Genomic DNA, 27825 nt, shown 5'->3' with positions numbered 1-27825 from the left:
ATATCAAAGCAGTTCCCTATCCAAATGAGCTATTTCATCAGCCCTCTTGAACCTTTTTCTCTTACATACATTCACCTCTTGGAAGCTTTGTGTCTGCTCATCTCTGTCCCTTCCACATCTGTCTATTGGGAGGAGCAATGGCAATAGAGGGCATTTAACTACCTAGCAGATACATATGTGCCTTACACACATGTGGAGGGGAAAGGCCACTGTACCCATGTAACAGATGAGAAAAATTGAGAGAGGCTAAGTGACCTACTGAGGTCATAGAGCCATTGTGGGCAGGATTAGCACAGACCCCTGTGTCCACATCAGGAGATTAAACCTTAGGCCATGCCCCTCTTAACACATGTAAGAAGAAACCCCATTTCCTTCTCTGTGGGGTGGGCTTTCCACCCTTCTTACCAGACTACTGGGTATCAATAAAACCCCTCAAATGATGGGAAGTAGAGGTGGAGCAGGGATATAAGGAAACTGCTCTGGGCCTCCTGGCAGCTCCAGATTCTCCAAGTCATTTTTTTAAAGGATTTTATTTATTAACTTATTATATAATCAATAATATAAGTCATTAATACGGGCAGCACCTGTGTAACTGTGAATGGTAAACTCATGCTGTGGTGATTCTCGCTCTCTGTCTCTTTTTGTTTGTTTGTTTGTTTGTTTTGGTTGGTTGGTTGTTTTACAAGAGCACTGTTTAGCTCTGGTTTATGGTAGTATGGGGCATTGAACCTGGGACTTTAGAGCCTCAGGCATGAGAGTTTTTTTGCATAACCACTATGCTATCTACCCCCACTGTGACTCTCATTCTCTTAGTCTTTCTTGTTTCTCAAAATATAGGGAAACCATTTAATGGCATCAAATGTGTGAAGTCCTGACTTCATCCCCAGTGTTGTGCTAAAAACATTACCATATATATAATCTGTAGGTAATGGGATCTTCTCCTGTCATCAGTAGGGGAGACTCCTGGCCAGCCATGTCTCTGGGGTCCTGAACTCAGGGCAGGGGGTTCTTCTGTGAGGCACCCAGTCTTACATAGACACACAGCCAGGCCTTCGCTTCCTCTTGGACAACCATGTTTGTTCATTATTGTACTAAACCTCTCCTCCTCTCCCAGGCCCCATGCAGGCTCTGGACACACAGATGAGTCTAGTGTGTGTCCTCACCCTTGATGCCTAGGAAACACTGGCAGATCGGGTGGCCAAGTTAGTAGCACTGGCAGCAGTGGGGGCAGCGTGGAGAAGGGTGTGCTGAAGGTGGTGTGCTGAAGATGGCTATGGGAGGAGGAGAGAGCTCTGGGCCTGTTTTAGAGGCAGAAGCTCCACCCCACCTGAGACTTGGTAACAGACTAGACAGGAAGGGTGATGCTGGCACCAAATTGCAGCATTCACCACCACACCAGCTTCTGCTGAGACCCTGTCAGCCCCAATGGGGTCCAGGAGAGGAGGTACTGCATGATGAGAGCTGCACCCAGCTGTGCTCAGCTGAACCCTCCCTTCCCAGCTGCAACACAGATGGTAGGTGAGGTGGCAGCCTTTAGAAAGTAGATAGTAGGGAGTCGGGCAGTAGCGCAGCGGGTTAAGCGCACGTGGCGGGTTAAGCGCACGTGGCACCAAGCGCAAGGACCAGCTTAAGGCTCCCGGTTCGAGCCCCCGGCTCCCCACCTGCAGGGGAGTCGCTTCACAGGCGGTGAAGCAGGTCTACAGGTGTCTATCTTTCTCTCCCCCTCTCTGTCTTCCCCTCCTCTCTCCATTTCTCTGTGTCCTATCCAACAACAATGACATCAACAACAATAATAACTACAACAATGAAAAAAACAACAAGGGCAACAAAAGGGAAAATAAATAAATAAATAAATAAATAATAAAAAATTAGCAAACTCCTTAAAAAAAAAAAAAGAAAGTAGATAGTAGGGGGTTGGGCAGTAGCACAGTGGGTTAAGCGCACATGGCGCGAAGTGCAAGGGCCAGCATAAGGATCCCGGTTTGAGCCCCCGGCTCCCCACCTGCAAGGGAGTCACTTCACAGGTGGTGAAGTAGGTCTGCAGGTGTCTTATCTTTCTCTCCCCCTCTGTCTTCCCCCCCCCTCCATTTCTCTCTGTCCTATTTAACAATAATGATATCAATCACAACAATAATAATAACCACAACAACAATAAAACAAGGGCAACAAAAAGGGGAGGGAAAGTCTACAGGAGCAGAGGATTCCTAGTGCAGGCACCGAGCCCCAGCAATAACCCTGGAGGCAAAAAAAAAAAAAAAGTAGACAGTGAAATTCTTTAGTTTATCCCCCCCCCCAACTTATGGGTAGGGAAATGAAGTGACTTGTATAAGGTGACACTTGTATAAGGAGTCTGTGGCCACAGGGTTTGCTTCTGCTACAGGTTTTTTGTTTGTCTTGCTTCTAGAACTGTTGCTTGCCTTCAATACCTATAGAGTGAATCCAACTCTCTACATGGTCTCCTCCTCTCCTTCCCCTGCCCCATTATTTTTTTAAAGATTTTATTTATAAATTAGAAAGATGGGGTGAGGGTAGATAGCATACTGGTTATGCAAAGAGACTCTCATGCCTGAGGTTCCAAAGTCCCAGGTTCAGTCCCCTGCACTACCATAAGCCAGAGCTGAGCAGTGCTCTGGTTAAAAAAAAAAGAGAAAGAACCTGACATTACTGTGGTATACATGCTGTCAGGGATTGAACCTGGGACCTCATGCTTGTAAGTCCATTGCTTTCTCCATTTCACCACCTCCCAGACCACCCATTATTTTTTTATAGAGACAGATAATTAAGAAGGAAGGGACTGGGGGTAACACAGTGGGTTAAGCGCACATGGCATGAAGCGCAAGGACCGGCAAAAGGATCCCGGTTCAAGCCCCCAGCTCCCCACCTGCAGGGGGGGTTGCTTCACTGGCGGTGAAGCAGGTCTGCAGGTGTCTATCTCTCTCCTTCTCTATCTTCCTCTCCTCTCCATTTCAGTCTGTCCTATCCACCAATGATGACAGCAATAACCACCACAACAACAAAACAACAAGGGCAACAAAAGGGGAAAAAATAGCCTCCAGTAGCAGTGGATTCGTAGTGCAGGCACCGAGCCCCAGCAATAACCCTGGTGGCGAAGAAAGAGAGAGAGAGAGAGAGAGAGAAAGGAAGGAAGGAAGGAAGGAAGGAAGGAAGGAAGGAAGGAAGAAAAAAAGGGAAGGAAGGAAGAAAAAAGAGGGGACAGATTGAGAGACACCTGTGGCAGTATTCACCACTTGTGATGTTTTACTCCGCAGGTGGGGTCCGGGGGCTTGAAGTCAGTTCCTTGTGTATGAGATGTTGTGTGTTGCACCCCTTGGGCATTCTACTGGGTGCGGCACTGCCCAGCCCCTGCTGCTTCTTAATCTAACCCACTTCACCCACTGCATAAAGAGCTTCCTTTCAGCTTGGCCCTCTTTCCTCAGCCCTGCCCCAGCTCTGTCGTGGGAGAAGAGTGACAGGACTTTGCAGGTGGATGGTAGGGTGGAGAGGGGCTCAGCCTGGACACAGAGCACAGGTCTAGAAACAGGAACTGAATTGCATCCCACACCACCACCCTCTGGCCAAGCAACCTTGGCCCTGTTACTTTCTTGTCCCTCTCAAGATGCCATACTCACAGGCCAGGTGACTCTCTCCTCACTCAGGTTCTCTGCCTGGGAATATGGTGGCAGATGATTCCAGCAGTGAGCCTTGGAGTCTACATTCCAGAGGAGGGAAGGCCTCCCTCCAGAGGCTTGCCTGCCTAAATCTGGATGCAGAGCTGCCTTCTTTCATTGTTCAAGGAGTCAGCTGAGGGGCCAGACAGGAGGACCAGCGACTCCATCTTTCTTGGGTACAAAGGCTCCCCTGGAGTCTGGGACTCAGTGCCAAGACCAAGTCAACTCCCCGGGATTGACTCTGTGGTTAGCTGAGTTGGAATGATCTGAGTAGGAAACAGCTAGAAGTACATAGACCAGCTCTAATGATTCCTATGGGTCACCTCTCCATGAGAGAGTGGCATGGGGAATAAGGAGAGCAGGAGAGTGAATGGGAGGCATCCCCAGATCCCCAGAGGAGTCTGAGTGGATGCCTTTGGATTTTATCTCCTTGGAGAGACCAGCACAAGCTGAACAAATGGGCCAGGTTAGACATAAGGAGAGAGTTCTAGGTTCTTCCAGTTGTGTCAGTGTGGGCTGTATAACCAGAATGGGTTGACTCAGAGTCCTCCTCCAAGCAGGAAACTAGTCCTGACCCAAAGGCAAGACCTGAGCTGTGAACTCCTTCTAAACTGTTGGCAGTGGGTCCTGTCTGCAGTGGGAAGTGGTAGAATGAAGCCATGCCCAGTTCAATTGCCCTATTTTTTTTTGGGGGGGGGCAGGGATTAGTGGTTTACAATACAGTTGTTGGCACATGGGTACAGTTTCTCATCTGCAGAACACTCTCACCCCAAAATCAGGTCCATCATCATGTACCAGGACCTGAAAGACCTCCTCCTCCAAGTCCTCTCCTTGTCTTTCTTCCCCAGAATCCCTTGCTTTGATGCAATACACCATACCAGTCCCAAGTTTTACTTTGTTTTCCCTTACTGTTCCTGTTTCTTAAATTCTGGCCTGGAGTGAGATCATCCCCTATTCATCCTTCTCTTTCTGGCATATCTATCTTAGCATGAGGTGAAGAAGGTGACTTCATCATTCTTAATAGCTAAGTAGTGTTCCATTGTGTGTATATACTACAACTTTCCTAACCACTCATCTGTTGTTGGACTCCTATGTTGCTTCCACATTTGGGATTTTATAAATTGCGCTGCTGTGAACATAGGTATAAAGATATCTCTTTGGATGGGTCTGTTTGGTTCCTCAGGATATATCTCCAGGTGAGGAGTTGCAGGGTCATAGGATAGGTTCATGTCTAGCCTTCTGAAAGTTCTCCACAGGGGTTGGTACATTCCCACCAGCAGTGCAAGAGGATTCCTTTGTTGCCACAACCTCTCCAGTAGTTGTTAATGGTACCTGTTCTCACAGGAGTGAAGTAGTATCTCATTGTCATCTTTCTTTTCATTTATTTATAATTGGTGGCTTTGAGCATTATTTCATATGCCTGTGGGTCCTTTGGCTCTCTTCTTTGGTGAATATTCTGTCCATATCTTCTCATTTTGGGATGGTTTTGTTTGTTTTTATTGTTGCTAAGTTTGGTGAGCTCTTTGTATATTTTGGCTATTAACCTTTTTATTGTTATTTGATAGAGACAAATTGAAAGGAGAGGGGGAGATAGAGAGGCAGAGAGACATCGGCAGCCCTTCTTCACCACTCGTGAAGCTTTCCCCCTGCAGGTGGGGACCAGGGGCTTGAACCTTGGGTCCTTGTGCACTGTAATGTGTGCACTTAATCAGGTGTGCCACCACCTGGCCTCTGGCTATTAACCTTTTATCTGATGTATGGCATAAAAAGATCTCCCATTCTAATTTGAGGTAGTCCCACTGGTTTTTGTTTTCTTTGTGAATAGATTTGAGTCATTGAAGTCACTTTTAAAACTTAGATTGAAAAGAGTTCTGCCAATGTTTTCTTGTCTGTATTTGATGCTTTAACATCCAAATCCTTAGTCTATTTGGAGTTTACTTTTTGTGTGTGGTAGGATAAAGTTGTTCCATTTCATTCTTCTGCTTTTTGGGGTTTGGAATTAATGGTTTACAGTCAACAGTAAAATACAGTAGTTTGTACATGTGTCACATTTCTCAGTATCCCACATAACAATTACTCTCCACTAGTTCCTCCTCTGCCATCATGTTCCAGGACCTAAACCCTACCCCCTACCCCAGAGTCTTGCTTTTGTGCAGTATACCATTCTGCATACTTTGAACCCAGTTTCCCCAACACCATTTGTTGAGGAGACTCTCCTTTCTCTATTTAATATTTTGGGCCCCCTTGCCAAAAACTAAATGGCCATAGGTGTGAGGGTGCCCTTTTGTTTTTCTGCACAAAAGAGGGTGAGGCCCCTAGTCTCCTCCCATCTTCAAACCTGTTCTACCTGAAACTGAGCTGAGGGCTTTGCTTAAATGCAGATTTCAATTCAGTAGATGGAGACACAGGTCAGAAAGCCTGCATTTCTGAACACCTCTCAGCTGCCATTTTGCATTGGAAAGTGCTAGAAGGTATTTTGTCTCCTCTATGGCCACCCCTACTCCCCTCCCAGACTGCCCCTGTCCAAAAGCAGGCATTCATCTAGCCCTCACTGCATCGCCGCTGCCTCATTGCCTCCTCCACAGCTCTGGGGGCAGTGCCAGCTGCTGGTGCTGGCATGGTATACCAGCCCATTGATCACAGAGTCAGTCCTCTCACCCCCTATCTCATACACACACACTCTCCCAGACCTTGACCCACTTCTGGACTGCCAAAACATACCTTGATGATCATCTTTGGACCTGTTATGTCTGTCACATGGCAGAGCCCTTTGAACTTGGCAGCTTCCAGGGAACCTGTAGCCTGTTTAACCCTTGGCAAGTCAGGGCTCCTGCCAGTTCAATCAATGGTGGCAGCAGCCTTGAGGCTCCAGAATGGAGTAGAGGTGGGTTTCAGAAAGGACCTGTGATGGCAGGATGCTCACACAGAGGGCCTGGGAGCATGTAGGAGCCAAACTTCTGGAATGCCTCTGAGCAGGCCTCATTTGCCATCATGAGTCCACATACTGCCCCCACCCCACTTCACCATACCCTAGTTATGCTTCTGGAGGATTTGGTACTGTGGAGCTCCTACTACTTGCCATACCCTAGGGATCAGGTCATGAGTCCTCGTTGTCTTTCCCAGGCTCACACAGCAGTCAGATTCAAGGTGTGAGTCAGGATCTGACTCTTGTCCCCCACCCCATCCATCAAGCTAGGGAAAGGAGGCTTCATCTGGCATTATCTCCTGTCTCCTGAAAGTTCCAGCAATTGTTGACTTCCAGTTGATGTGGCCTGTGTCCTTTTCTAAACTGCTGGGACCTCGTTGCTCTGTAGGTCTTCCAGAAATGCGAAGGCTTGAGCCCCTAAGCCTTTCTCCTGCCACCTCATTCCTTGCAGTAGGCCAGGGTTAAAGGTTACAAGACCCACAAGGACAAGATAATGATAAGCCTCATAGCCCAAGGCCTTGCAGAGTGGGGGTGCAGGAGGAATGTTTATCCAGCATCCATGAGAATGTATTAAGTGGAGGGCATGTGGTGGGAGTTCAGCAGAGGGAGCCTCCCCATTCTGCCGCACATCATCATGAGGTATTCTGGTCCTACTGCCCATCAGCCACTGGAATCCAGGCCACCACTTGGGGGCACAGCCACAGAAGCAATTAAATGGGCACAGGTTGTCCTGAATTCTGGGCTTGGCACTTGCTGGGTAGCAGACTTAATTGCAGCCCTCCTTGTCCTTCATGCGGCTGGAAGCTCAGAACTGCCTTGCCCAAGCTTTGAGCGCTGATAGGAAGAGGAGAGTGTGGCATTGGTGGAATTGAGGATGGGGCATGTGGTCCTGGTTATCTGGGGGAAAGGTGTCAGTCTAGGTGATACGTGGAGCCAGGCAGAGACTAGGGTGCTCAAAGTAAACTCAGAGAAAAAAAACATTGCGGAGTGGATGTTGAACCTCTGTCCTTGGCCTCTCAGACACAGATAGTAAAGATTCAATATTTGTACTAGCTCCACATAAAGGACCAGCATGGGTCTTGGGCTGCGTGGAAGGGAGGGAGGATAACTGGCCTTCCCTGGCCCTTGGACTAGCTTCCTTGGAGACCTTATTTGTTCTCCAGAGTGACCCTATGAAGGGGACTCCAGTCGCACTGGATGGAGATAGAAACTGATCCACAGAGAAGCCTGTGAACCAGGAGTGGGCTAGTCACAGGGCTAGGATTTGAACCCAAGTCTGCCTGGTTCTGGGACCTTCTGTGCTCCTGTTCCATTGAGAAGGTGCCTGTGGGAGGCGGACTAGTGTGGGAACTTGGGCCATAGACTGACCTCTGCCCTTCCTCACAGGCACAGGCTCCAGCATCCTCTCCGCACTCCAGGACATCTTCTCCATCACTTGGCTCAACAGGTCCAAGGTGGAAAAGCAGCTCCAGGTCATCTCAGTGCTCCAATGGGTCCTGTCCTTCCTCATTCTGGGTGAGCTGGGGCTTCAGAGTGAGAGCAAGTAGGGAGTGAGGGGCCCTAGCTTGCTTTAGAACCTTCACCTGTGAGTCTTCATCAAGTACTGTACCTGTAGGCAGGCGTGGGGACCTGTGAGAGTCCACAGGTCGTGTGGGTTGGTTCCCATTTTACAGGTGGGAAGCCCAAGTCTCAGAGGAAGTAGAGAACTTGTCCAAAAACACAACTTTGAATCCAGATCCATAAGACTACCCAGACCGGAACATTTCTGCCCTAGATGCTCCCTGTGCTGGTCAGAGCTCACCTCCTTTTCTCTCTTCACACCTCCCCCACTGCTGCTGCAGACTAGAGGGGCCTCAAGGGAGGCCACACTGTGAAGGGAAAGGAGCTAGGCAAGTGTCCCAAATAGGCACTTGGTGCGACTTCCCTTGGGTTCCTACAGAATTCTTCACAGGTTAGGGTGGGAAATGCATAGAGATTCTTGGACTCTGAGATTAACACTTCTGCAGGGGAAGAGTTGGAATCTGAGAGCAAGCCCAGAGCACTCACCAAGGAGAACTCATCTAGAATGAGTGGTACTGGTTCAGTATAGTTTATTTTTGTTTTATTTATTTATTTATTTGCCACCAGGGTTATCTCTGGGGCTTAAGAACCTTTTTTTTTCTCATTATTTTGGTAGGACAGAGAGAAATTAAGAGGGAAAGGAAAAATAGAGAGACAGAGATACACCTTCAGTACTTGCTTCACCACTCATGAAGCTTCCCCCTGCAGGTGGGGAGCAGGGGTAGGGGGCTTGAACCTGAGTCCTTGCACATGGTCACGTGTGTGCTTAACCAAGTGCACCACCACCTGGCCCCCAACATAGCTGTCTTCAGCCTTTGACCCAAGAGTGGGTTTTTAGGAGGGGGGGGATGCAGGACCTCTAAAAATATATGTAAAGTTCTATTTGAGAATTTATCACATGACTGTTTTTCTGGGGAGAAGGGTATTTGTCCTCAGCTTTTCATAGGAACCCATAGTCTCCAAAAGATAGGGGCCAAGGAAATAACTTAGTGTTTATGCAAAAAGACTTTCATGCTTGAGGCTTCTAGGTCCCAGGCTCAATCTCTGGCACCATCATAAGCCAGAACTAAGCAGTGCTCTGGCTGAAAAAAACATACAAACACACACTGTTCTGGGGAGCAGGGCACATTAAACTATTGGGATGTCGGAAAAGTCATAATGTGCCAGACCCTTTCACTAGTGAGCAGAGTGTGACCTCCTGTTTTCAGAGGGGGTGTAGGAGCCCAGTGAAGATTAGAGTCTTGCCCCACATGCAGTGAGAAGGCAGCAGTAGAAGCAGACAAGACCTAGTTTCCCAAGGTTCTAGCCTTCTAGACCCCTTTCCAGTGTTACCCTAGCTCTCCAGGGTCCTATTTGTACCAAGAAGCCCTTACCATCCCTTTCCTGGTGAGTAGAAGCTTGCATAAAGACAAGCCACCCCAGCCCAGCAGTATGCAATGGGGATTGCCCCCAGGCTGTAGGTTAACAGTTGATTAGACCAACCACAGCCCAGAAACTGGCCTGGCATCTTCCCCACACCCTGTGTAGGAGGGAGCCATGACTGGTTGTATGAACAGACCTGTCGAAGCTGCTGTTAATTATGGCCCTAAACAGCCAGCATTACCTCTGCTGCCATTCAGAGCATGTGCAATGTGAAGTCCACCCAATTTCAGAGAAACAAATGGTATAAAAATATAAATATGCACACATTAGGACTAGCTAAGGAAGGAAGAACTAACACTGTGGTATTTGTGACCCAGAATTTTAATGAGCAACTAAAGAACCTCATAGTTTTCAACATGTGTAAGAAGCCAGGGCTGGAGAGATGGCCTAATGGTTATGTAAAAGGCACTCACAGCTGAGGTTCCAAGGTCCCAGATTCAATCCCCAGCACCACCATATACCCGAGCTAGGTTGTGGTTTGTCTCTGTCTCTTATTTTAATTAATTAATTAACTAATTAATTAATTATATTAGACAGTAGCCTTGGAGGTGGCATAGTTATTAAGGTGTTGGATTCTCAAGTACGAGGTCCTGGGTTTGAGTCCCAGCATCACATGTGCCACAGTGAGGCTCTGAGTCTCCCTCTCTCTCTTAAATAGACAAAAATAAATTTAAAAATAAAGGATTTATTTTAAAGAAACAATTATATATAGGTCTGTATGTGTGTTTGTACAGTAACATTACATAAGCATATCGGGCAGAGGTTAGATAGTATAATGGTTATGCAAAGAGATACTCGAGCCTGCAGCTCCAAAGACCCAGGTTCAATCCCCCGCACCACCATAAGCCAGAGCTGAGCAGTGCTCTGGTAAATAATAATAATAATAAGCATATCAAAAGCAAGTGTAATTGTTATCATCCTTAAGTAAGGGTTAGGATAAGTGCTTTCTATTTTTTAAATGGTTTTTTACAGAGGTAGAAAGGAATTGAGAAGGAAGGGGAGATAGAGTGTGAGAGAGAAGGAGAGAAACCTGTAGTATTGCTTCACTTCTTGTGACACTCTCCCCCCACCCCCATAACCACCACTGTAGGTAGGGACCAGGATGTTTGAAGCTGCTATACGAAAATGCCTTTCCTCCTGGTCAGTGTAACAGTCAACTGGTAATGCCAACATCACAATGGTTAGTTACATTCATTAAATTGGAAATACTAAATTTCTACAAAAGATGAGGCAAAACTTAAGATAGTGCTTCTTTTCCCTGTCGAAGTCCATGGAGCTCCAGACTGGACACTTAATTGTGTGCCAGGTCCTCTTCACAGATCTTCCCGTCATCTCTTCATGGTGCTTTGTACCCAAGTTCCATCAGACTTTGTGGAGGGGGCTTGAGAGGATGATCCTGAGCTGTCCACAGGGGGGCACCAGAGGGGCTCTGTCAGAGGTATGTACAGCCCTTGGCCCAGTGTCACACTTCCTGCCACAACCCACCTTTCAAAGAGAGTGGAGCATGGAATCCCTTGTTAGAGGTAGTTTAGTTGTGAGTGTAACTGCCTTTCAAAGGAGAAAGTTTAGGCTCCAAGAAGGGAAGGTCCTATAGCAGGTTTAGTTTAGTTGTGCTCAATACACATTTGCTGGCAGAGGCTGGGGAATAACCAGTCCTCAAGTTGTTCAGGGAATGGAGAACTGTCTGCATGGGAGGGCTTGTGGAAACTCTGTGAAGGGCCTAGACGCCAGCTGAGAAGGTCCAGAGCTAGGTATAGTCCCCTGGCCTTCAGTCAGCTCTAGCCAAGCTGCCTTAACAGCAGTGAGAACAATATATAAGGAGTCACATCTTCCCAGAAACCCCAGCTTTTATCAGTGGGGCCTGGACCTTAGCCTCCTCTGGTCTTTCCCCCAATTCCTGAGAGGAAGGTGTCATGTCAGCATGATTTCCAAGTGCCTGACACTCTTGGTCTTGCCCAGGTTCCCCCAGGCACTCACCTTGCCTCTGAAGAAGCTTAGATCTCTGTGGCATCTGGGAAACCCCCTTTTCCAGGCCTCATAAAGGGAACCTGGGGCAAGCTGCACAATAATCTCAGTGACTTTGAAAGTGGTCTTAATTTTGACATTACCTTTTGCCAAGCTGCCTCAAGTCTTTGAATAAGGTTTGCAGAGTGTAGCTGCTTCCCCCCCACCCCAGACTCTAGTATATATGACCCCACACTCCTAAATGAACAACTAGGCATCCAACCACTCTGTACTTACTGTTCTTCCTGGTGTACTGTTGGGGAGCCTCCCTTGGGGAGAGGTTAGCTCAGGCCCTTGAAGCAGGACTATGGATATGTGACTGCCGTTGCTGTGCCCTGACGCTCACAGGGCATCTGTGTCTGCCCCCCCCCCTTCCTTTATAAAGCAAGAGTAGGCTACGTGTGGAGAGCTCATTCATTCCCTAGCCAAGCAGCCCTCCCTTAATCCCAGCAGGGGGTAGCCAGCAGGACATCTCCTTAACCCTGTGCAAAGGGTATAGGCTGAGGCCCCCACACCACAGACTCTGTTCTGAGGGCCAGGTAGCGCAGACAGTGCAGCCCCATAGTGTAGGGAATTCAGAGGGGTGAGGCCTGAGGAAGCCATGAAGAGAAAGTGGATATGGCAAAGACAGCAGACTTGCTGAGGGCAAGCCTTAAGGGAAGCCAGGCTGGCACCAACTCTCCTTCCCTGTGTGCCAGCTTATCTAAACTCGTGTCCAGTGACTCCAAACATGATGGCCCACGATAAACAGAAAATGTTATCTAGTCTCAGGTATCTTCTGAGTGTGCTGTTATGGGATTTGAAGAAGGGGTTTGCCTGCCCACCATGTTGGAATGGGGCTGACCATCCTCTGGAGGTAGAAATCCCTTTTCTCAGTCCCTTGCATGGCACTTCTATAGGCTGGTACAGATAAAGTACCTGATAATTAGACTTGACTTTGAATCTGGGTTTGCCACTGTACCACCAGCTAACCTTCAGCAAGTTTCCTCTCTTTCATTTCCCAGTGTTCTCATCTTTAAAATGGGGGTGGGATAGGGTGAGCCTTGGGGATAGCATAGTGAGTAGGATGCTAAACTTGGAAGCAACAAGGATCAATCTCCAGAATCCCAGGTACCAGAGTGATACTTTACTTTGGTGTCCTCTTGAAAGCACACTCTCAAAAAAAAAAAAAAAAAAACACTCTCTCTCATTGTAATTAATAAGTTTAAATATATTTTACAAAATAAATTAATAAAATGTTATTGGGGTCCAAATATCGCTCATGCACTTTACCATGTACCAGGCCCTGAGTTCTAGCCCCGGCATGACATGGGAATACCATGGATAATACTGGGGAGCACCACTGATGATGGAGTAGTGCTTTCCCCCCCAGACCCCCTCACATATGTCTCTCAAATAAATAGAATAAGAAAATTGGTCCCAGAAAGGCCTCTTATTAGTTTAATGAAGGCACAGGGCCGTGACTTTATTCTTTGGCACTGCACTAAGGATACCAATCATAAGTAAAAAGGGTCAAAGAGATAAACTCACCTGGAAGAACACATGCCATACCATGTGGGAGGCCCTGGGTTTGAGTCCCAGCATCACACTGGAACAACATGGTTGACATCAGGGAGAGCTCAGTGAATGGTGGAACTATAATGTCTACCTTCCTCTCTGTGTCTCTCTCTGAAATAAAAGGGATGAAAAGTGTCAGCCCAGGACTGGTGAAATCACACATGTGAAATAATAATAATGATATTAAAGAATTAAATGAGGGCTGGGAAGATAGTATAATGGCTATGCAAAAAGACTTTTGTGCCTGAGGCACCAAAAATCCTTGCCCATGGTAACAGTGCTGGTCACTGGGGTGAAGTCCTGTCCCATGAGCTGCACCACCTAGGCTGTGATTGCCGCCCGGCCACCATCTAAGCACCCAGTAAAGGCTTGTTCAGTTCACTGGGTGGTGAGCCTTTGCAGGAGAAGAGTCTGGAGGCCTAACCACCACTTCACCTATGTCCCCCCAGGAGTGGCCTGCAGTGTCATCCTCATGTACATCTTCTGCACTGACTGCTGGCTCATCGCTGTGCTCTACTTCACCTGGCTGGCCTTTGACTGGAACACACCCAAGAAAGGTAAGCTGGGACTCAGGCTCTACACTAGCTCCTTCTCCAGAACACCTAGAGCAAGGTGCATAGTGGGATAGGGCTCGGGCCTACAACCCTCAAGGGTCCCATCTTGGATATTGGATGAAGCATTCATGCTCAGTCAATTGACCAGTATAGGAACTGGGGATGCTGTGTGGGGTAAAGGTTGACTACCCTAGAGCTTCACATCACTTGCTCTAGTCTACCTCCCCCCACCTGGGATCCCCCTCCCCCAGTATCCACTCCTTCCCAACACTGTGCTTTGTTTCCTGGAAGGTGGCAGGAGGTCACAGTGGGTCCGAAACTGGGCTGTGTGGCGCTACTTCCGAGACTACTTTCCCATCCAGGTAAAGATGCATGGGTGCTATCTTGGGGGAGGGGGAGAGCTGGAGGTGAAGAGTAGAATGGGAACCTTCACCCACCTATCCTTAGTGATCACAGAGCTTCTCCTTCCTTGAGTATTTATCTATGTGCTTCTATTTCAGAAAAGATTTGAAGTCCATAGAATGCTGTGCCAGATCATGTGAAGAAAGTATGCTAGTGCTTTTGCCCTAAGAGTTATAGACTCATGTTGTTTCATGGTCAGCCTTGAGCTTTCTGGCAGCCAAGGCAAAAAAAAAGGGGGTGGGTTGTTACTGACTTCCTCATTTGGAAAAAAAAAAAAAGAAGAAGAAGCTGGTTAGTTCTTTGTTCTAGCATTTGGATCTAAAAGAAGTTACAGACTCTGAGTGTCCTGCATGAGAGAAGGAGTAAGTATAATAATAATAGAAACTCTGGTCCTTGCTTGTCTGCTCTTTCAGTGACTACTAAAGGAATAACTTAAAAATATAGGAATTTATCAAGAGCCAAATTTTTTAATTAGATAGGAGGAGAGAAAGAAAGAGAACCAGACATTATTCTGATACATGTGCTATTGAGAGCTCAGAACTTTATTCACTGCATCAATTCCCAGACTGCTCAAGAGTCCATTCTAAAGCAGTTCAAGTTCATCTGACCTGAACCAAGAATAGAGATTAAAGCTGTAGTGTAAGGGGCCTTCTTCCTCCCTCAGGTTCTGAAAGATACCATTTCTCCCAGCCACAAGTTCTGTTCATGGGTGCTAGGCCCCAGGAAACTTGACGTGTGATGAAACAAGAGACCCTTAGGTGAGCTGGGTGATGGTACACCCAGTTGAGTGCACATGTTACAGTAGGCAAGGACCTGACTTCAAGTTTCTAGTCCCCACCTGCAGGAGTGAGTTTTCCAAATGGTGAAGCAGTGCTACAGATATCTATCTATCTATCTATCTATCTATCTATCTATCTATCTATCTCTATCTATCTATCTCCCTCTTCCTTGATTTCTCTGATCCAATAAATAAATATAAAAAGTTTCTCAACATTAAAAAGAGAGGCCCTCCAAGTGAAGTGCTTAGAGAAGGCCTGTGGAAAGCACTAGGCTCCCTTTTAATGATCAACAGCCCTGGTGAGGCAGGAAGACAGTGAGAACACAGGTGCCTGAGTCTAAGAAGAATTCTGGGCAGAGGGAAATGAAGGGCTGAGGTCAGAGGGCGCTTTCTAAGAGGGAGCACGTTTCCCCCAAGGAGAGTCAGTTTGTGTATGTCTGTCTCTATTTCACACACATCCCCTCCCCAGGATCTTGTGCTCGTACAATTTTACCCCTCTGCTTTTTCATTCAGAGAGACAGAGAAAGCATGAGACATCACAGCACTGGTTTCCACCTGGGCTCAAACATGAGCTATGCATATGGAAAGGCACATGTCCTACCCAGTAAGAAACTCTCTGGTTCCCAACTGCTGTCGTTTAACCCTCATCTCACCCACAAGGAGGAGTACACCTGAATTCCCTCTTAACAGAAAAGGACACTCAGGCCCAGAGAGTAGTAAAGCCGGATGATGTTAGTGAAGGGGTGAGTCAAGCCTCAAAGCCTAGTTTTCCCTACCACAACTCACTATCATTTGGAATTCCTGAGCAGAGACTCTGGCTTCACTCAGACCTGGAGGACAGGGACAGTGACAGTGACCCCTATTGCTCAGAGGACATCTGGGGCCTGGTGCATATGAGTGATATTGGCACCTAGTTTCCCATCCTCCCTTCTCCTGACTTCATCTCTCCAGCTGCAAGGACTTTTCAGGGGGGAGGTCACATTATATAACCCAGCCCTCTCATTCTGGAAGTAAGAAAATGGGGCCCAAAAGATGATGAATGACATAGTGGGGGTTGTATTGTTAAATAGGAATCTGGGGAATGTTATGCATGTACAAACTATTGTATTTACTGCTGAATGTAAAACATTAATTCCCCAATAAAGAAATAAATTATAAAAAAAAAAAAGAAAGAAAATGGGGCCCAAAGAGAGGCAAGAACTAGTCTAGGATGCAGCATTAGCACCAGCATCTAGGCTTCTGGAGTCCAGCATCAAGCTCCCTCCCACTGGACTCCACTGCCTGTTTATCTAGGAGGAGCTTCTGTCCTGCTCCCTGTCCTGCTGTTGGAGACCTGGGTCAAGTCCCTGCTCTGTGGCCCATTCATCCACTGGACATTGCTGCCTCATCCCTGGCCTCCATCATAGGAATCCTGTTAGATTGGTCACTCTACTCATGGGACCACCTCAAGCCCACCCTCTGCCTCATCTGCAAGATGGAGCTGTTCCCATGATAAGAAGTGGTGAATGATGGCTGGGTGGGAAAGATCTCAGCTCTGCACCCTCTCCTGGGGCACAGAGTCACTTTCCCCAGAACTAGATGGCCACTGGTTGCTGGCCAGAGCTGAGATGGCACACACTCTTGACTAATCTCTGCCTTCCAGATCAGCATACACTCCTTGTCACACCTCTCCAAGAAGTCAGCTAGAAGTTAGAGCCCCAGGACACATGTGAGCTGGCCCTCTGAGGGCCCTGGCAGAGAACCCAAGCCAACTGGCCCTGAGGCTGATTAGGACAGTGAGATCCTGGGCACTTCGCCTGGGCTCTGCTCTTTTTCCTGCTGACCTCTGCCAAGGCCCATTCCTTAGAGCCCCAGTTGCCCCTCATGCAAGAAGGGTTTGACCTTGGGGACCTAGTGAAGGCTGGTAGCCTTTGGGTTATATGTGACCCTACTGCCCCACCTCCCCTCCCCCCTGTGCTTATGCAATGAGGGTCATCAGCTGTACCCACAGTACTCCCCAGAGTGGCTCAGCTAGGGAGTGGGGGGAGGGAGTCTCTCACGTGTTGGTAGGAGCCAGAGTGGCTCAGCTAGGGGATGGGGGGAGGGAGTCTCTCACGTGTTGGTAGGAGCCAGAGTGGCTCAGCTAGGGGATAGGGGAAGCAAGTCTCTCACGTGTTGGTTGGAGCTTCAGGGTCCCTGGATGCTAGAAGCAGCATCATTTACCCATTGCTCTGCTCTGTTTCATGATGGACCTACTGAGGTCCAGTGGGAAGGACAGTTCCAAAGTTACAAGCAAGTCAGTGGCAGGGCTGATGGAGACACCAGATTTGGCTGCTTTAGGGCTACGTTCTGTGTTCTGCCGCCTTGCCCTGCTGTGTGGGCTCCAACAGGTCTCTGCCCTTCTTCAGGCCTGGCTTTCTTCATCTGGTTAGTGACAGAGTGAGACAAGCCTCTCTGAGTCCCACTTCCTGCTGTGGGTATGGGGAGCGACTTGCCAGGAATGTGTCCTAGGTCACTGTAGCCAGCAAGCAGGCCTGGCCTGGGCACCCCTGTGAGCTGCCTTTGCCACGGAAAACAGTCAGGGGGACAAGAGACCAGATGTCAGCAGTGCTTTCATCATCAGTGTCCTCTGTTCCCTCTGCAAGGGACACTCTTTCCTGCCCCAGTGGAAGAAGCAGGGCATGGAAACAGGTCAAAATGGTCCCTTCCAGAGACTGCACCAGTGCCACTCCTTGCTCTGTGCCCCAAGACTTCTCTTTAGCCACCTGCCTTCCCCCAGGTGGAGACGTAGAGAAAGAGAAGGAAAAAATTTTTAGAGGCAGCCAGGGTTGGGACAAATGACACATACATCCAGGTCCCAAGAAAAGACCCAGCCAGGTGCCAGTGGCAAGAAGTAGAGATTAACAAGTTGTGATGTCAGGGGAGGCTTCAAGCCAAGCCCTTCCCTTGTGGGTCCTGTGTCCACCTCAAAGCATAGGAATGGTACTTGCTAGTCACCTCCACACCTCCACCTAGGCTCCTAGTCACATTCTAGTCAGAGACTAACCAGTTGTGCCCGTGCTCTGGGGGCATGTGCTCCAGTGCCTTCCTGTTCTGAGAGAGCTGGTATAGGTGCTTTCTTCTCACTTTACTGGGTTCTAGGTCAATAAGCACACCTGCTCTTTAAGAGGCAGAGTCTGGGGGCGGGGCACGACAGCATAATAGTTATGCAAAAAGACTGAGGTTCCGAAGTCTAGGGTTCACCCTCAATTTTTTTTTCTCTTTCCCTCTCCCTCTCTCTCCCCCGCCTCACCCTCTCTCTCTCACCTCTCACCTCCAGGGTTATCACTGGGGCTCGGTGCCTGCACTATGAATCCACTGCTCCTGGAGGCCATTTTTTCCCATTTTTATTGCCCTTGTTTGTTGTTGCTATTACTATTGTTGTTGCTATTGTTGTTGTTGTTGGATAGGACAGAGAAAAATTCAGAGAGGAGGGGAAGATACAGACAGAGAAAGATAGACACCTGTAGACCTACTTCACCACTTGTGAAGCAACCCCCCTGCAGGTGGGGAGTAGAGGACTCGAACTATGATCCTTATGCAGGTCCTTGCGCTTCACACCGTGTGCACTTAACCCGGTGCACTACCACCTGCCACCCCCCCTTTTTTTTTTACCAGGCACTGCTAAACTCTGGCTTATGCTGGTGCAGGTGATTGAACCTGGGACTTTGGAGCTTCAGGCATGAGAGTGTCTTTGCATAACCATTATGCTATATAAGTACCGCACACTAACCGATTGCACCACTGGAGCTCCAACATAACCATTATGCTATCTGCCCCACCCACCCCCAATTCTCCACACATACCCTAGTACCACCATAAGCCAGAGTTAAGCAGTGGTCTGGGGGGTGGGAGGTGGGTGGGGAAGGCAGAGCCTCTGTAACATTTAAAGCTCAGGCCACAGGTCAGAGTGCTCTGCTTCCTAGCCAAGTGGTGAGGTGTTGGGCAATTCAGCCTTGATTGATTTTTTAAGCAGCTTGTCAAAGGCAACATGGGGCAAAGAAAAGGATATTTCAGATTGGGAATTAAGCTAGCTCACCTAGTTATGAGCACACCTTACCCTGAAGAGGCCCTGGACTTGAGCCCCAGTACTACAGAAGCGCACCATAGCACAAGGGTACCCTGTGGGTAGGGAAGCAGTGCTGTGGTCTCTTTCCTCCCCTCTTCCTCTCTCCCTTCTCTCTCTCCCTCTCTCTCTTTTTCTCCCTCCCTCCCTTCCTAGAAAAAAGAGAGAGAGCTGGAGTGTTAGTTCACTATGTAGGTTGGGGGAGATAGAATAATGGTTATGCAAAGAAACTCTCATGCCCGAGGCTCCCAAGTCTCAGGTTCAGTCCATTGCACCACCATAAGCCAGAGCTGAGCAGTGCTCTGGTAAAAAAAAAAAAAAAAAAAAAAAGTAAATAAATAAATAAATCACTATGTAGAGCACAGACATTGCCATAGCCCAGCCCAGGTTTGAGGCCTGTTGCCACATGGGAGGCGCTGTCACACTAGAGGAAGTTCCTATGTGAAATGGTGTCTCAACTACACGGTTTCAGTTTGTGGTTTTGAAGGCAGAGCTTGAAGAAAAGGTCTCAGCATGTTAGACTGGTTTATCTTGACAGTATTATTATAGGTGCTTACTTCTTTAGTGGAGTAGCATTGCATTGTAATTTAAGTTTCAGGTGTCACTTGTGCCTTGTAAGAATGTCTGCTTTTCCTGTATTTTAAACATTCTCCAAGTATTTATTATTTTTCTAAGTATAGAGAATAATTTTTTAAATAAAATCATGCATTTCAGCATGCTTCACCCCATTCCTAAGCAGGTACCCCTGTTGCTCAGGAATTAAGGAATCATTGTACCACCCACCCCACCTTCCAAGCCACTAGACCAGGCAGGGGGTGAACCTAAGAAAGGCAATAACTCTAGAAGATCCCAGGACAACTCTCTGTGCAGTCCTACAGTTCCACTGCCCCACCTTGGGCTGGCATGTGGGCTGCTGATTGCCCTTTTCCCCCTCTGAGCTGAAGCTGAGCCTGGCTGTCCTGGAGTGTCCACCCAGCTGGGTTGATCTTTTCTCTGGCCATTCTGAGGGATTTAGATTCATCCAATGGAAGTTGGACACCTCTCTTTACCTGACAGCAATAGGAGTTAGATGCATTGTAGAGTCATCACTGGCTGTGGTGAGGAGGATGGCAGGAGGCTGCAGAGGTATGACTCAGAGGGCCAAGTATGTAAGGGCATTGAGGTCTAGTGTCCCCAGCCCTTTGCTGGGGGCTTCAAGTCAAATAACAACAGCAGAACATCTATAACTGGCTATGAGCCTGTGACCTGAAGAAGGTTAATTTTCTTTTTTATAGAGACAGAGATGTATAAGGAAGGGGGGAGGAGGAAGGGAGAGAAAGAGCGGGGGTGGGTGGGTGGGGAGGGAGAGAGAGAGAGAGAGGCTGACCTGTAACACTGCCTCATTGCTTATGAAATCTTCCCCTTATTGGTGGGGACCAGAGACTTGAAACCTGCTCCTTGTGCATGGTAATGTGTGCACTCTACTAGTTGTGCACTGCTGCCAGCTTCCCTGCCCTACTGGCCATGCTTTGTCCCCTCTTCTGGCTAGTACCCTCTGACCCAAGGCATCTTCTGCAGCTGGTGAAGACACACAACCTGCTGACAACCAGGAACTACATCTTTGGGTACCACCCCCATGGCATCATGGGCCTGGGAGCCTTCTGCAACTTCAGCACTGAGGCCACTGATGTGAGCAAGAAGTTCCCTGGCATACGGCCCTACTTGGCCACACTGGCTGGCAACTTCCGAATGCCGGTACTGAGAGAATACCTGATGTCTGGAGGTGAGATTCGCTTGGCTAGCCTGCTGGGCTTCCCCCAACCTCCCAAAGGCCTGAACCTCCCCATTAAGTGAGGTGATGGGGCCTGGGAGGTAGCTCAGATGGTAGAGCGTGCACCTTGCTATGTGCACAACCCTAGGTTTGAGCCCCATCACCACATAGATGGAGCAGTTCTGTGATCTCTCTCCTCTCTGTCTCTCCCTCTTTCTTTTTGCCCTCCATCTCAAATAATGGAGGCCACTCAGCAGTGACATACATCATGCATGTGCAAGATCCTGGTGCTGCATTACAGAACAATAGCAACAAAGTGGATCAGTTGCAATAGCTTATTTGGATAGTGCACTGCTTTGCCATACGTGAGACCTAGGTTTGAACCCAGCTTCCACTTCCTTGAAGGGAGTTTTGGTGTTGTAGAGTCTCTTCTCCCACCCCTACTCTTTCCCTGCTTCAATAAATAAATAAATAAATATTTAAAAATTAAGAGCATGGTGCTGGAGAATGCACTGTTCCTGGTAGTAGGCCCTGTGTTGGGAGAGGTAGCATAGCTATGAGTGAGTGAGTTGTTCTCAGATCTGGAGGATCCAACCAGGAGGACACCTTCCCAGAAAAGATGTTAGATGTTGGGAAGACTTAATCTGCAGCCTCTGGGTTGTCTTCTGCAAACTTAATAATTGCCCAAGCTCTATGATTATCTGCCCGCATTTTGTCCCACCAACACTGGGCACCTGCCTGGCATAGAGAGGAGCCCTGGGAATGTTTGCCAAATGAATGAGTTCCCTAAGCAGCCTGAGGATGGTACCCCTTTTGCACAGACCAATAAGCCGAGGCTCAGCAAACTGAATAACTTGTGTAGGGCTGTACTTCATGAAGGTTGAGTTAGTTCTGGAGCCCCATCCAGGCTTCCACTCACACTCAGTCAGGTGCAAAGGGTGGGCATGCATATATGGGCAACCCTGACTGTTGGCCCCTCACACCCATCCCCAGGCATCTGCCCTGTGAATCGGGACACCATCGACTACCTGCTTTCAAAGAACGGGAGTGGCAATGCCATCATCATCGTGGTAGGGGGTGCTGCTGAGTCCCTGAGCTCCATGCCTGGCAAGAATGCTGTCACCCTGCGCAACCGCAAGGGCTTTGTCAAGTTGGCCCTGCGTCACGGGTAAGTGTCTCCACACTTGGGTACACATCTATCCCAGCACATCTATGGTACCACTCAGCCCCAGGCAGCATTTCCCTAACTTCTGGAGTCAGGGTTCAGGGCCCAGAAAGGCAGAGAATGGCACTGGTTGTACCAAGGGCTAGGAGAGCAGAAGCTTCAAGGTTCCCAACAAATTTGCTCAAGTGTAAGCTGAGCAGGACACAGATGGCGGCCCAGGTCCCCTGGGCCCTGGTACATGGGCCAAGAGGCCATACATATACAGGACTCTGGGGCCAAATGCTGGGAGAACAATAGGCCAGGAATAAGGATGGTATGACTGGAATCATCCCAGGAGGCTTCCTGGAAGGGCCCAGAGGGCAGGCAGAGAGGAATGGAGCATCTTGGGTTGTTGTGATCTTTCTTAGAAAACCAGAGTGGCATTCTGCATGGTCACTTTTCAGCATGTTCTACCTGGCAAAGTACTCTCACTCCTCTTGTCCCTTGGCTTTCATGCCTGCTCAGGCCTTACTGCCAGGCTCTGGACTCCATATCCACTGTCAGTCCCCTGGACTCCGGGGTAATGAACCTGGCATGGAAGAGGGTGCTACCTGCCATCACATACAAATTAGAGATGGCACAAACTGTGCCATTTAGGCCCCATCCAGCTCCTTTCTCTGGACTTCCAAAGAGGCTACTCTTCCTGTCTAAGTCTTGCACCTAGCCCTAGGACCCCATCAAATCAGACCAGCTCCCTGCCTTGGAGGGAGACAGAGGCCACAACACAGTACTAATGTCTGGGTCTGGGGGCCTGAGACACCTAGGTTGCTAGAGAGATAAGGAAAATTTCTGGCAGAGGCTGGCCCTGAAGGACAAAAATAAATAAATAAATAAATAAATAAATAAGATAGCATTGTAGAGTAAGAAGACTCCCAGGCTGTCTTTGACCTGGTGACCCCAGTATCCTGCCACATTCCCTGGTATCAATAGGAACAGAGGCTATAGAGATAGTTCACAGGGTAGGGCTCCTGCATTGCCATGCATTGCAGCCCAGCTTCAAACCACAGAGTCACATGGGAGGTGCTATGGCAACAGAGGAAACTCTGGTGCTGTGTGGTCTCTCCCTCTCTGTGTCTCTTTGCCTCTCTATGATGTTGTTGTGTGCCGCGGAGAAGAGAGAGAGGAGATCCGGAGCGAAGAGAGAACACAAATCTTTATTTGCGCTGGCACCTCAGAGTTGGGTGCTAGAGAAACAGGTTGGGCCACGTGGAGGTAGCGAAAATGGCCGCCTCACGCAGTAACCTTTCTTGCGTCTGAACACCGAAGTGAAGCGCTGGCAAGAGAGCGAGGTGCGGAAGAAGAAGGTCTCTTATAGGAGCAACTTTCGTGAGAATGGGAAGGGGGAAGAGTAACCATAGCACTCCAGGATAGGATAATAACTCTTGTGAGAATGGGAAGGGGGAGGAGTGACCAAAGCACTCCAAATATCACGGGGAAATAGACAATGCCCTGAGGGCACAACATGGTGAAACGAGAACGCGGGAACTAGCAGTAGCCTGAGGGGACAACATGGCAGATGTGACTGCATCTGCACAATATCCCAGCATCTCCCCCTTTCCTTTTATCTAATGCCCAGGGCAACAGTGTGTAAAGTCTATGAACTACTCAGGGTCAGTCTATGAAAAACCAGCAATGTGAAGGGAAGGAAGCTGCTGTAAAATTGTGAATGAGTTGTGCTTTTCTATCTAAAGGGATGGGGGACCCACTGGATCTGGTAGTGAGGACATATGTGGTTTGGGGTCCTCAAGTGACTCACAGGGGAGAGGAATAAGACTGGTGTCTGGGTCTTAGGACTGGGATGAGAAGCTGAAGCCCATGGTTGGGACATCACAGATCCTGGTCTCTCCTTCCAGAGCCGACCTTGTCCCCACCTACTCCTTTGGGGAGAATGAGGTCTACAAACAAGTGATCTTTGAGGAGGGCTCCTGGGGCCGGTGGGTCCAGAAGAAGTTCCAAAAGTACATCGGCTTTGCACCATGCATTTTCCACGGACGAGGCCTCTTCTCTTCTGACACCTGGGGACTGGTACCCTACTCCAAGCCCATCACCACCGTCGGTAAGTCCCCAGCCTACAGCCCTTGTCTGGGGGCATGCCAGCTGCCCCACAGCTCCTTAGTGCTAGAGCTGGGGCTCAGATCCAGCCCATCTGGGTCTGTCATCCAGACACCAGACTGTGAGGCACTATTTGGGTGCTGTTGGGAACAGTAGGCAGGGTGAGGAATAAAGGGGTAGACCCACTGCTGTGAGCCATGCTGGCCTAGGTGAGGAGGCCCTGTAGTTCTGGGCTTGCTGGGCCATGAGTTCAGGGAAGTCTCTGAACTAGGAGTGGTGTGTGTGTGGTGCACTGGAGAGTCTTAGCATACCCCAGGATAGAGGTGATTGCAACACTGTCAGATGAAAAAGAATCATTCAGCTGAAGAGGAAGGGATTTTTTTTTTTTAATGTTTTGTTTTTGGTTTTTGCCACCAGGGTTGTTGCTGGGACTCAGTACCTGCACTACCTTTCTCCCTCTTAGATAGAGGATAAGAAACAGAGAGAGAGGGGAGGAATAGTACCACAGCATCACTCCACCACTCAATCCCAGCATCACCATCAACCAGAGCTGAGCAGTGCTCTGGTGAAAAATAAATAATAGTCATCTGCAAAGTCACCTGCCTGGTCCTGAAATTATCCCAGCTAGGAGCAGTGGGTGTAATCAGTCTCGATCCCACCTGCTGCTTAGCAGCCCTGTGACTTTAAGCAGGTCCCCTCTGCACCTGAGTACCACTGTCTCTTCACCTGCCCAAGTGAAACATATTTAGCAGTTCCTTGTGCATGGCTGGCACATAGCACATGGGGCACTGTTAGCAGCATCATGATGGGGAGAGGGAATGCCTGGATGGAGGCACAGAGACATTGACTAACCAGAAGCCTCTGCATATCCCTGCAGTGGGTGAGCCCATCACCATTCCAAAGCTGGAGCACCCAACCCAGCAAGACATCGACTTGTACCATGCCATGTACATGGAGGCCCTGGTGAAGCTCTTTGACAAGCACAAGACTAGCTTCGGCCTCCCCGAGACAGAGATGCTGGAGGTGAACTGATCCAGATCCTTGGGGGTCGGCTGCCAACCATTTTCTGCCAAGTTCTCAAGTACTTTTTTTTTTTTTTTTTTTTGGTTCTGTAAATTTGGAAGCGTCATGGGTGTCTGTGGGTTATTTAAAAAAGAAATTATAATAATTTTGTTAAACCATTACCATGTTAGGTCTTTTTTCAGAAGGAGAAAGTGAAAATGTCAAGCTGCCCCACTTCCAGCTTGTCCTGTCCTAGGTGGCAGCCAAACACAGCTGGGCCTTCCTGGTTTCACAACCTGCTCTGCTTCCTAGAAGGACAGAGAAAGTCCAGCCCTGGTTTTCTGGGAAGGATGGTCAGTTATCAGTGTCTGATGCCCATTAGATTATTTGCTGTTTGTTCCCACCCCTGGGAGAGGGTTGATGAAGACACCTCTATAGTCTGATGAAGACACTTCTACAGTCCCAGCTGCCCCACATTTGACTGAAGGACTAGACGTCTCACTCAGGGGAACCTCGGTACCTCAGAGTGCACGCTGTCTCTATTTTGAAGAGTGCAGTGATGAGCATCTGGAATGCTCCAGCTTGATTCTACTTTCTGCCACTCTCCAGCCCCCCCCCCCCCACACACACATACACACTCCTCCAAAGTGAGCCCTCCAGGGTGAGACTAGAGTGAGAGGGAGCAATAACCCTGCACTAGTGAGCAGCTCTGGGACACATTCTCCCTGGGACCATCAGTTGTGTTGTGGGTGAGGACCGGTCTTCTCAGGAATCTGACACCACAGGCCCAACACAGGCCTGGCCTTGGCCTGAATTGCATTCTTCCCAGTGGCCCTGGGAGCTTCACCTACACCCCCAGGTATGGGCATGAGGAAAGGGGTCCCTTTTGCTGTGGGCAGAATGACCTGGCCTTCTGAAGAGCAGGTTAGTTTCAGGAAGCCAAGTCTGACATAATTGTGCCTTTCTGGGCAGTGGGGGCCCCAGGAGGAACCTGCGTGTTCCATTTTCTCTTGAGACCATTATCAACCTTTTGTACATTTCTAAACCAATAAATGAAAAGAGGAGTCCTCTATGAGTTCTTGTCCAGCTGGGCTGCCTGCTGAGCCCTCTCCCTTTGTTCTGTTGGGCTACCTGGCCCAGTGTGCTATGCTATGATCTCATTCTGTGCATCAGCTTTGTCCAAAGTGTGATGGTCTCAGACAGCATCATGTCCACAGTTTTTGAGAGTCATCTTAGCCAGCTCCCTACACTGGGTTGCAAGCTATCGTCTGGGCCATAGCTTTCTCAAGACTCCGTGGCAGGCTGGAATGGGTGGGAGGGGAAGAAGCCACTTCCAAGTTCACTGTTCTGGTTGGTGGCTGCATTTACTGCATCACTGGCCGATAACCAGTTGCCACTCTCAGTTCCCTGACACATAGGCCTTCCCAGGAATAGCGCACAATGTGGCCAAAGACTTCAGCAGAGAGAGAAAGCAAGGAGAACCAGAACCATGCTGGATGGAAGACAGCATCTTTGACAACTAATTCTCAGAAGTGAGCTCCCATCATATTGGCTACCTTCTTGTCATTCAGTGCAAGTCACTTGGTCCACAGAATGGAAGACACACAAAGGGACTCCCAGGAGGCAGGGTCATGGAAGCCTCTTGTCAGTTGCTACTAGATGAGGCAAAGGGCTGTTTTCTGGCTGTCAGGTTCTGGAATGACTGAAGTGGAAAAGTCCCTATGGGGAGCAGGGATAGATAGCACAATGATTATGCAAAAGACTCGTACCTGAGGCTTAGGGGTCCCAGATTCAATCCCTTGTACCACCATAAGCCAGAGCTGATCAGTGCTCTGTTAAAAAAAAAAAAAAGAAAGAAAAAAGAAACAACTACTCAATTCTGCTATTATAACAGGAAAGGTGTAGACTATAAGCAAAAGGGTATGATTGTGTTCAGAACAAAAAGACTTTATAGGGGGCTGAGTGGTGGTACACTGGGTTAAGTATACATAGTACGAAGTGCAAGGATTCCTGTTCGAGCCCCTAGCTCCCCACCTACGGGGGGGGGTCATTTCACAAGTGGTGAAGCAGGTCTACAGGTGTTTATCTTTCTCTCTCCCTCTATATCTTCCCCATCCCTCTCAATTTCTCTCTGTCCCCTCCAAAAAAAACTTGAAAATTTGAGAAAAGAGCAAGGGTAGATAGCATAATGGCTATGCAAAGAGACTTTCGAGCCAGAGGCTCCAAAGTCTCAGGTTCAATCCCCTGCACCACCATAAGCCAGAGCTGAGCAGTGCTCTGGTAAAAAAAGAAAAAAAAAAAAAAAACTGGAAAAACAAAAGGCAGGAGCAGTGGATTTGTTGTGCAGGCATTGAGCCCCAGCGATAAATAACCCTAGAGGTGAAAGGAAGGAAGGAAGGAAGGAAGGAAGGAAGGAAGGAAGGAAGGAAGGAAGGAAGGAAGGAAGGAAGAGGGAGGGAGGAAAGGAAAGGAAAGGAAAGGAAGGGAGAAAGAGAGAGAGAAAGAGGAAGAAAGGGAGGAAGAAGAAGAAAAGTCCCTATGGGTCATTTCAGCTCTATCCTTGGCCTCAGCTGTATCAAAGTGGGAAACCTGACCTGTTTGTCACCCCGTTGAGGCTATCTCTCAAGTCTCAAGTGATACCAGCTTTCTCTCTGTTCTAACTCTATTCAGTTAAATGTGTCCTCAGCAGCAGAGAACCCTTCCCAGCTAAGGTCAAAGGATTTTTTTTTTTTTTTTTTTTTTACCAGAGCATTGCTCAGCTTTGGCTCGTGGTACAGGGGACTGAACCTGGGACTTTGGAGCTTGGGCATGAAAGTCTGTCTGCATAACCATTATGCTATCTCCCCTGCAAGGCCCTCATTT

The 27825-nt window shown here is 48.5% G+C and overlaps 1 protein-coding gene across 2 annotated transcripts in view; it reads left to right on the top strand.

Moving 5' to 3' along the window:
- DGAT2 (diacylglycerol O-acyltransferase 2) overlaps nt 1-25145 on the top strand; it is a 33473-nt gene extending 8328 nt beyond the window's left edge. For both annotated transcript variants that reach the window (XM_016186910.2, XM_060176813.1), the window contains exons 2-8: nt 7981-8109; nt 13587-13694; nt 13983-14053; nt 20513-20717; nt 21699-21873; nt 23763-23965; nt 24839-25145. In XM_016186910.2, the coding sequence (XP_016042396.1) occupies nt 7981-8109; nt 13587-13694; nt 13983-14053; nt 20513-20717; nt 21699-21873; nt 23763-23965; nt 24839-24993 (1046 nt within the window). In that variant the 3' untranslated portion in view covers nt 24994-25145. The remainder of the gene's footprint in view (nt 1-7980; nt 8110-13586; nt 13695-13982; nt 14054-20512; nt 20718-21698; nt 21874-23762; nt 23966-24838) is intronic.
- Nucleotides 25146-27825: the final 2680 nt, after the last annotated feature.

Source organism: Erinaceus europaeus, chromosome 17, assembly GCF_950295315.1.
Source record: "Erinaceus europaeus chromosome 17, mEriEur2.1, whole genome shotgun sequence".
NCBI lineage: Eukaryota > Metazoa > Chordata > Mammalia > Eulipotyphla > Erinaceidae > Erinaceus > Erinaceus europaeus.
Note: the sequence above shows the minus strand (reverse complement) of the source record. Positions and strands in the feature narration are given on the sequence as shown.